This window comes from Olea europaea, chromosome 5, assembly GCF_002742605.1.
Source record: "Olea europaea var. sylvestris chromosome 5, O_europaea_v1, whole genome shotgun sequence".
Classification (NCBI taxonomy): domain Eukaryota; kingdom Viridiplantae; phylum Streptophyta; class Magnoliopsida; order Lamiales; family Oleaceae; genus Olea; species Olea europaea.
The window spans coordinates 1580135-1591049 of NC_036241.1; the positions used below are offsets into that span (position 1 = coordinate 1580135).

A 10915-nucleotide genomic window follows, 5' to 3' on the forward strand; every position below is an offset into this window, starting at 1 on the left:
AGATACAATGACTATCTTCTTGTGTGAGTAGCACTTCAATACACAATAAACAAGTTGAGGGAGAAGAAAGAATGAATGCTTACGGTTACATATCATTGGTGTGTAGAAATGGATGTCCCAAGGGTCCTATATATAGAGAGGAAAATCGTGGCCCAATACTCAGCAACCTTTGCCAAGTGTCGCAATACTTGACGTCGCTAGCTTTTCACCTTAGCCTCACTTTAGTGATAAAAATAGTGAGTTTTTCGCTCGCTTTACGCTAGACCGTGGCTCAAGCGGCAACCCTGTCGCTCAAGTGATAATCGAGTGATGAGATTCATCCAGGGTTTTCCTTACTTTTTTCCAACTTTAGACCACAATTTCTCATTCATCTAGAATTGGTTTTGAGATTTCAAATATAAAATAAGTTAATCTATTTACATTCGTAATTTTACCATTCGATCAAGTCCGAATACTTGATCAAAATTGACACCGAGTCACTTTTTATACTTAACCAAAAAAAATTATTCTTTTAAACCAATTCCATCGGTTAGATCTCGTTTGTTATTCCTAATCATGAGCTTACAACATTTAAGTTTTCTAGCTGGTTTGTTGAGAGCTATCATGTTATCAATCTTCTTAAATCTGCTAAAGAAAGAACAGAGTTGGACATCTAATTTTTTAAGATCCATCGTAAGAGTCTCAACCTTAACTTTTAAGGACTCTTTCTCAACCCTCAACTCATCCGGACCTCTGGTAAACTCCTCAAGTTTGACTAAAAGTCTCTCTTTTTTCTAATTCAAGCTCATTAAATTTCTTAAAGACTAATTTATTAGCCTTATGTAACTTGATACTCTCTTTATACAGCTGGTCGTAAGCCTCATGAATATTCAGATCATCCTCAAATCCTTTACCAGAAAATGATTGACTTATCTAGACAAAAATTAGGTCACAGATCGAAATTAAGCTCTGATACTATTTGGTGGGGAATATTTAAACTCAAATGTGCAAAATTAATTTAATAACATGAAATAAAACATGTATTTATTTAATCATGAGATCTTTGAAATGTGTTTTGAATCTTCAAGAATGTGATCCTTAATGTAAATTATTGATCCAACACACTTTCGGGATAGACTATGGCTTAGGTATTTATAATATGAAGTGTTTGATGCTATTTGAGGTTGTAAAAAAGCTAAAAATTGTGATCTATGTCTTAGACACATAACACGACCACTAGAGCACCAAGTTAGTGCCTAGTTAGTTGATGAGTGATTTACAATTATTATATTATGCCATTAAATTCATGATTTTGCTATCTTGGAGAGTATTTTAGAAGTGCTAATATGTGATTTTGATGTTTTTTTGTAGATTGATGGAAGTGATAAAAAAAGAGTGCAAAAGAAGAAGGAAATAAGCAAAAACGGGCGAAAATGGCAAAATCAAAAAGTACGTGGATCAAATTGGCCAATGGATGGAAGTTGGGGATCAAATTTCACACTTTGTAAATTAAAGGAATTGAAGATAAATAATGCATTGGAATTCAAAATTGGGCTTCAACTTGTTATTGGACAAAGTTTAGTGGCCTATGGAAATTGCAAAGAAATCTGCCGGAAGTGGAAATAACACATTGGACCTAGATTGGACTTGTTTGGAATCAAAATTTAATCATGCCTTGGACCCCTAATTAGGCTACAACAAGGGCTTAATTGTTGAGGTATATATACAAACACATGCAACAAAGAACAGGGAGAGCCGTGGAGGAAAATTAGAATAGCTTCTTGGGGATTATTGAAGTCGGCTGCAACAGATTGAAGGGGCCGGAAATTGAGTGGGGGAATTTCATAAAGTCAGCCAGCTTTGGGATTAATAATTCGGCCAACTGCTGGTAGAGAAATTGGTGGGCTGCCTTCTGCTGGAAGAAACCGTCCCCATGCATTAGAAAAGAGAGAGGAAGTGGAGAAAAAGGGCCGCTGCTGGTGAGTTAAAATATTGAGCTGAATTTATTAATTCATACAATAAGTTGGTGGCTGCAATTTTGGAGATACAAATCACGTAGTTAGGCGGCGACCTTGGGGGAGGAAAAACATTGACAACAAGCTTAAGGAGGGCTGTTTCTGCTGTAATATATATATATATACAAACACGCATATTGGCAGCTGGTGGGAATTGGGAAGAAAATAAACTACAAATTGGTGGTTGGCAGAAGGATTTTGAAGAAGCAGAATTGTTACACACGTATATAGTCGGCAATTGAATTGGACAGCAACTTCAAGGATAAATTGCAGTCTAACACTACGGCAAATATGAAGGCGGCAACCGCAAGAAAGACATGGATTATTGGATTATAATTGGAGTTAAACACGTCCGTCAATTTTTGATGATGTCCTTTCACTTTTATTTGTTTGATTCCAATAATATGTTAGGTTAATTCGTTTCATGCATCGGATGACGACAAAATTGTTTAATTTTTAGTTTTAATTCGAGACCTATGTTTTTATGTTAATTATTGCGTTGTGATTCCAATAATATGCATTATTAGATTGTTCTAATGTTTGCACACCATTAGGATAATAAGTTGCTTTTTCGTAGTGTTGAAAAACTCACGATAGGTAGAACACTATTATTGGGATACATGGACAATAAATATTAGAAGTAATATTTGTGGCGTGTGCGATCTTATGTGATAATCCTAAATGTCAATGCATGTTTGCCATAAGAATTCGAATTAGGAATAGGATCTTCTCGTGGTAATCATAGGTTTACTATATTTTGGGAAAGAATAATAAATAAATAAATAAAATGAAATTATCTATCGTCGCAATTGCATAAATTGAGATAATTATTATTGGTTAAGAATTAGAACTAATAATTGATCAGTGGCGTCGAAAATCCAATACATTTACACATTTGAATTTTAAAATCAATTTTAATTATTTTCTCAAGTTTTAGTTATAAAAATTATTTAGTTATTCCCTCGATCGTCTTTTAGTTAAAAATACGAATTAAATATATCAAATATATTAAAATTGATTATTATTCCCTGTGGGACGATAACTCTCTTATCACGATTATTACTTATACAATGAACCCGTACACTTGTGAGATTTTGACGAACACTAGTGGCCAAGGTTCTGTGTTGGTCACTCGAGCACCTAGAAAGCAGCCATCAAGCTCTCTCTTAGTAGTCATCAATATTTTCATCATATCTTTCTCTTCCAATATCTGATTGAGGCAATTTAAAGAGCATTAGAAAGCTAACTCAAATGACTACAATTCTTCCATTTGTAGCATGTTTCAAATTTTAATGTTTTCTATGTGAAAGATGCATTACAACTAGTGAATGAGAACTTGGAGCATGGTTTGTTAGGCACTTTTATATTTCTTTGACACTTTAAGATCTATACTACCAACACATTGACTTTAATCATAACTCCATTACTTTAATTTTGTCTAAGGTAGTCAATTACAGATGGAAACCTAACAAATACACAATTAAGGATTAATGCTAAGATAATTCTTTTTCCCTTTTTTCTTGAAGAGTCCCAAATTAATGTGTGCTTGTTTTGATTTGATTTCTGGGATGTTGCTCAATAGTGTCAAAAGTTAAAGGGCCTTAATTGCAAATAAGAAATATAAATAGAATTTATGATAATTACATTTCAATAATTTGGAATGCACATAACTTTGGAAAGAATACCAACCCCATCAATTACGGACAACGAAATCATATCATGAAAATCATTCAAAAGGTGGAGTAAATAAAACAACTGTTCAGACTCATATGGACAATATGTCTCATTTTAGTATGTGAGATCATGTTTTAGGCATATTTGAGCGAGATTGAACAATATAATTTTGGGAGTCGTATTATTATTGGTATGATTAAAAGAAGAGAGAATTAATTAGATTGGAGAGCCTAATAGGAAATCTAATTCAATTAATAGTTGGTTTTTGATAAGTACACTTATCAGATGCCGAATTGATATATAAATTCTTGTAATCCATTCTAGTTTCTATTGATGTCTTGTTTTTTCATTATACTAGAATAACTCCGAACTTGAAGAGAGAAGATAAGAAAATGATGATGGGGAGTAATTTGAGGAGGTGGAATTAATGGTTGAAGAAATGAGCTATAGTCGAGGCCAAAGTGGAAGCGCAAGTAAAACGACGAGGAAAGAAGCGAGTACAAAACATAACGAAACATTGAAAGGGAGTTGATCGCAACATGGCCAAACTTGATAGGCAAAGTTGAATTAGAAAAGGTATGGTGATATCATGAGTCCTAACGCTTTTAGTCTCGTTTATAACATTAAGTTTAGATTTTTTCAAACTATTTGCTTAATTTTAGCTAGTTATTAGTTCTAGCTTTACAAAAATTACTTTTAATGGATTGTTGAAATAAAGTTAGTGTAAAGAATTTCAGTACCCTTTATTCACTACTTTATTATTTATTGCAATTTTGTAAAGTTTCAATATCCAACTGGAAAAAATATGTAATAAACATGCCAAATGTGTAACTTATACTGTAGTTTTTTTTTTTTTTTTCCTCATTTGAGACATATCAATTATTATCCCAATATCTTTTCCAGATTCCATACATAATTGTTTTGAAAATAATTAGGATTAAGTTAACTAATTGAATTCTTATTCTGGCATTCAGGGCCTCACATTTGCTGTTATACGATTTCAATAATTCTAGAGCTTTAATTACAATAACATATTTCGAGAATTTAAAAACTATTCATATAATTCATCTGGTTTATAAGAATAAATCAATTGAATTATATTTGGATTGGGAAATCCTTCAAATTTTGAAGCATCCACCTTTTCAAAAAAATCCGTTGAGTATTACTATAATAAACTAGGATTACTGTAATTACTTTCTAGCTATTGAACAAAAAATTTATAAAATGGTGCAAATAGGCACTAAAAATAACCACAAAGTAAAAAGTTATTTGAAGTATGAAAAATGTCATTTTATCCAACTTGTGAGAGTGGATTATGTGCTGACCCTAAGTGCTGTTCTAGAGATGAGTTATATTGCTTAAACTTCCAAATAATTCAAATTTTAACGCAAGGATTATGCTTCTTTTGAATATTAAGCATATTTTTTTATTTGTAAATTTATTTTAGTTCGTTTTTAAATTGTTAAAATACTTCTTTACAGGGCATAAAATCATATGGCCTAATACACTTGGTAGATGACCAACTATGTTATTTGGCCAAGCTTGTTACTCTTTTTGACAAATTTTAGATGCCAATTCCCTCTAAAACACAGTTTTAGGGTTGTATAAATATTAAATACTCCACGTATCGTTGGCTCTTCATAGATTAGACAACAATGGATTTGGTTGAGAGCATCAAATCTTGTGAACTGTTAAGATTTGGGGTCCATCTTAATAAGGTCAACCTTGCTAAGAGGAGTGTCCCAATCCTTTATATATTGGTCATTATTTCGGTATTTTACCGATGTGGGATTATATTCCCTTAACATGCCCCCGCAAGATGGTGGCTCGGTTGAGCAGACCAATCTTGAAATTCGTGTGCTCATTTTTAGAGACTTAATCGGATCGAATCGCTCGTTGGAGCTTAATGGGCTCTGATACCATAAAGAAGAACAAATTATAAAGAAGGACAGATGTTCTGCTGTAAGAAAAATACTTTGTATATTACAATTGTTTGGCTTTTGTACACAAATTGCAATGAGGGCAGCAAGCTATATATATACATAAACCAAAAAAACTATACTAGGAAGCCTATTAATAGTGAATCAATATACAAGGAATAGCAGCAAATTTATAGCAACTGTGTCTATGATTTGTGGCTGTAGATTGGTTGATTATCCATGATTTTAGAGATGAGATTAACAGTCCATGATTTGCTCCTGTAGATTGGTAGTCTGACCAAGATTATAGGGCTAAGATCAAGAATCCTTTTCACGCCCCCGCAAGACGGTGCTTCCATCGGCAACACCGATCTTTGTGCGAAGCTCTTGAAAGCGAGTCTTTGAAAGAGCCTTCGTCATGAGACCCGCAAGTTGATCACGGGTAGATATATGAGATACATTTAGCAGGCCTTTGTTAACATAGTCCCGAACAAAATGAATATCAATGGCAATATGCTTCATGCGGGAATGTTGAATAGGATTTAAGCTGAGCTGAGTGGCACCAATATTGTCACAATATAATTTTGGTATAGCAGGGAGAGTCACATGTAGTTCTTGAAAGAGGGAAGTAAGCCATGCTATTTCCGAAGCAGTAGTCGCAAGAGCACGATATTCAGCTTCGGTGGAGGAGCGCGCAACAGCGCGCTGTTTTCGTGTGCTCCAGGATATAGGATTGTTGCCAAGATAAATGATGTAGGCTGAAGTGGAAGTTCGATCATCCATATTGCCTGCCCAATCAGCATCGAAGTATGCAGTGAGATGAAGACCTTTAGTTTTGCGAAGCCGTAGACCATGATAAAGAGTCGCTTTGAGGTATCGCAATAACCGTTTAGCTGTTGTCCAATGTGTCACTATTGGTCTATGCATAAATTGAGCAAGGCGAGAAATCGGGAAAGCAATGTCAGGTCTCGTAAGAGATAGATATTGAAGTGAACCAATAATTCGACGATACTCCGTGCAATCAACAGAGGTTGTGCCATCATCCAGGCAGAGAACATCAGAGGTAGACATTAGGGTCAAAATCTCTTTCACATTGTCAAGGCCTGTTTTAGAGAGTAATTCCCTAATATACTTATGCTGAGATAAAAATATACCGTCTGTGGTGGGGATAACTTCAACACCCAAAAAGAAACTTAATGGGCCAAGATCTTTGAGAGAAAAGGCCTTGCCCAAAGAAGTGACAACCTGGCGTGCTACTTTCTCTTCCCTCCTTATTTATATATCATATGGATGATCTAACTGCATATTTTCTCATTTATGTGGATGATCTCATTCTCACAATAAGTCTCTAAAAATGAGCACACGGATTTCAAGATTGGTCTGTTCAACCGAGCCACCATCTTGCGGGGGCATGTTAAGGGAATATAATCCCACATCGGTAAAGTACCGAAATAATGACCAATATATAAAGGATTGGGACACTCCTCTTAACAAGGTTGACCTTATTAAGATGGACCCCAAATCTTAACATGAACAAGTCATCCATTTTGATTTAGCGAATTCTCCTTCTCTACCCGTCATTTTTTCCCATCTTAGGTTTTCATGTAAATCTTGGTATTCTTGATTGTTTGGTTTATTTCATCTTGTACATATATCTTGTTCTATTCATAACCGTCAAGGTGTCAAGTGTTGGGAGTGTCATTGAAAGGACCAATATCAGTTTAAAAAGATCAAATAATGTCCAAGAAGATAACATATTGGGCCCTAAATGCAATACTTTATCAAACTTCTTTTGTGGGCTACAAGTTGTGTATTATTGGGTCGATTATTTTAAATAGTCTCAATAATATGCTCCATACGAACTATATGATTTCCTATTATCTCTATTGCCACTATAGTCAGCATCTATTAGACCTTTAACTTTTAGATCTTCATTAGCTGATTTATAAACTGACCCCGCATCAAAGATACCCTTCAAGTACCTAAGCAACCACTTTAATGCTTTCCAATGTTTGGGACTAGGATTAGACATGTACCAACTTAACACACTTACAATGAAAGTTAATCAGGTCTAATACAGACTCCAAGGCACGGAAGCAAGTTTGCAATCAGGCATGTCAAAAATTTTCAAAATTTTAAGCACATAAGGAGTTTGATACACGCAAAAGCAAGAATTAAACACGTCTCAGTTAATCTCCATACCAAGGATAATCACAGCATGTCCTAGGTCTTTTATATCAAATTCTTTTTCCTAAATCCATTTTAATCTTGTTTACCAGCTTCATACTAGGTCCAATTAATATGTCGTTCACATAAAGTAACAAATACGCACACACATTATTTTTGGGGATTATTTAAACTCAAATGTACGGAATTAAATCAATAACATGCAACAAAACATTATTTATTTAATCAAGAGATCTTTGGAATGTGTTTTGAATCTTCAAGAAGGTGATCCTCAATGTAAAATAATGATCCAACACACTTTCGGGACAGAATATGGTTTAGGTATTTATAATATGAAGTGTTTGATGCTATTTGAGGCTGTAAAAAAGCTAAAAATTTTGATCTATGTCTTGGACACGTAACACAGATGCTAGAGCACCAAGCTAGTGCCTAGCTAGTGGCCAAGGTTCTGTTTTGGTCACTCGAGCACCTAAAGAGTGGCCAACAAGCTCTCTCCAGGTAGTCATTAGTATTTTCATCATATCTTTTTCTTTCGATATCTGATTGAGGCAATTCAAAGAGCATTGGAAAGCTAACTCAAATGACTGCAATTCTTCTTGATGTAGCATGTTTCAAATTCAAATGTTTTCTATGTGAAAAATGTATTACAACTTTTGAATGAGAATTTGGGGCATGACTTTTGTGGCACTATGATATTTCTTTGACATTTTGACACTTTAAGACCTATACTACCAACATATCAACTTTAATCACAACTCCATTAATTTAATTTTGTCTAAGGAATAGTCAATTACAGATAAAGACAAAACATAAACCCAATTAAAGATTGATGCTAAGATAATTCTTTTTTTTTTCTTTTTTTCTTGAAGAGTCCCAAATTGATGTGTTCTTCTTTTGATTTGAGCTCTGGGATCTTGATCAACAGTTTCAAAAGTTAAAATGGCCTTAATTGCAACTAGGAATATAAGTAGAACTTATGATGAGTACAAGTCAATAATTTGGGACTGCACATAACTTTGGAAAAAATACCAACCCGATCAGTGTGGACAACCGAATCTTATCATAAAAAACTATTCAACAGCTGGAGCAAATACAACAACTGTTCAGACTCATATGGACAATATGTCTTTCATTTCAGTATGTGAGGGCATGTTTTAGGCATATTAGAGGGAGATTGAACAAATGAATAACTGTGGGAGTCATATTATTATTGGTATGATTAAAAGAAGAGAGATTTAATTAGATTGGAGAGCCTAATAGGAAATCTAATTCAATGAATCGTTGGTTTCTGATCAGTGTACTTATCGGATGCTGAATTAGTATATAAATTCTTGCAATCCATTCTAGTTTATATTGATATCTTGTGTTTTCATTATTCTAGGATAACTCGAACTTGAAGGGAGAAGATCAGAAAATGACGATGGGGAGTAATTTGAGGAGTTGGAATTAATTGTTGAAGAAAGGAGCAATAGTTGAGGCCAAAGTGGAAGTGCAAGTGCATTGACGAGGAAAGAAGTCAGAACAAAACATAACGAAACATTGAGAGGGAGTTGATCGCAACAAGGACGAACTTCATATGCGAAAGTTGAATTAGAAAAATTATGGTGATATCATGAGTCCAAACGTTTTTAGTCTTGTTAATAACATTAAGTTTAGAATTTTCAAACTTTTTGCTTAATTTTAGCTAATTATCGGTTCTAGATTTACAAAAATTACTTTTAATGGATTGTTCAGATAAAGTTTGGGTAGAGAATTTCTGTACACTTTATTATTTATTGCAATTTTGTAGAGTTTCAATCATCCAACTGGACAATTACAAAATTAGTCAATATCTGTCCCGTAAAAGATATGTAAAAAACATACTAGATGTGTAATTCATACTCTTTAATTTTTTTTCATTTGAAACAAAATCAATTGCGATCCCAATTTCTTTTCCAGATTCCATACATAACTTTTTTGAAAATAATTTGGATTAAGTTAATTAATTGAATTCTTATTCTCCTCACAATTATTGCTGTTATAAGATTTCAATAATTCTAGAGCTTTAATTACAATAAAATATTTCGAGAATTTAAAAACCATTCATATAATTCATCGGGATTATAGGAATAAATCAATAGAATCATATTTGAATTGAGAAATCGGTCAAAATTTAAAGCATCAACCATGTCGAAAATTCTGTAGAGTATTACTATAATTAACTAGGATTACTGTAATTACTATCTAGCTATTGACCCAAAAAAAAGATTATAAAATGGTGCAAATAGGCACTAACCATAACCACAAAGTAAAAAGTTACTTGAAGTATAAAAAAATGCATCCGTCTTGTGAGAGTGGAATCTGCACTGACCCTAAGTGTTGTTCTGGAGGTGAGTTATGTTGCTTAAACTTCCAAATAATTAAAATTTTAACGCAAGGATTATGCTTCTTTCGAATACTAAGCATTTTTTTTATTTGTAAATTTAATTTAGTTCATTTTTAAGTTGTTAAAATATTTCTTTACAGGGTATAAATTCATGTGGCCTAACACACTTGGTATGTATGGAGAACAAGCCAAGAGAATCATTGAGAAAGACAATCCATTCGTAACTGCTGTGATTGTTCATAGAGGCGAGGGTGTAACTGATGATTTCTGTTGTAATCGTGTCTGGGTTTATGTAGATGAGCATGGAAAAGTTGCATATCGTGTGCCAATTGTTGGCTAAAAGATATAAAAAATTGAAAGTATTTCTCAATAAAAACTGAGATCAGTCAATAAGATTATGGAATAAAGACGTATCCTTTCTTTTGGTTAATGAAATTAAAGTTTTTGGATACATTGGTATTTCCAAACATGGTCATTCTACTAAATAGGAATTAGGCTAATTTAAAATTAAATAAAAAAATTTGTTTGTAACATATTATAGGCACTAAAGCAAAATAGAAACTAAAAAAATAATGATTTGAACAATATATATGTTCACTTTAAGTGAAAAAAATATAAACATTCTTATTAAATGTTCCGTTGTGAAAAAATAATAATAATCTATATTGGAGCCATTAAGTTCTCATCAAACACAAATAAAATAAAAAAGAAGCACTTCTTCGTGGATATTGCTATGGATACCTTATCCATTTCCTTGGAAACGCAAAGGGAAATTT

The 10915-nt window shown here is 33.3% G+C and overlaps 1 protein-coding gene across 1 annotated transcript; it reads left to right on the forward strand.

Annotated features, from left to right (window-relative positions):
• The first annotated feature begins 10070 nt into the window (after positions 1–10070).
• On the forward strand, positions 10071–10536 carry LOC111394913 (glu S.griseus protease inhibitor-like). The gene is made up of 2 exons (XM_023020960.1): positions 10071–10143; positions 10280–10536. Exons 1-2 carry the CDS (start codon positions 10089–10091, stop codon positions 10477–10479), a joined length of 255 nt encoding a protein of 84 aa, XP_022876728.1. The 5' UTR covers positions 10071–10088; the 3' UTR covers positions 10480–10536.
• The last annotated feature ends 379 nt before the right edge of the window (positions 10537–10915 follow it).

What these genes read in the sequence shown, in the direction of transcription:
- LOC111394913 (XM_023020960.1), top strand. Translation starts at nt 10,089, where the DNA reads ATGCATCCGTCTTGTGAGAGTGGAATCTGCACTGACCCTAAGTGTTGT. An exon ending in CCCTAAGTGTTGTTCTGGAG is followed by an intron (nt 10,144 to 10,279) that starts GTGAGTTATGTT and finishes ATTTCTTTACAG; the next exon opens with GGTATAAATTCATGTGGCCT.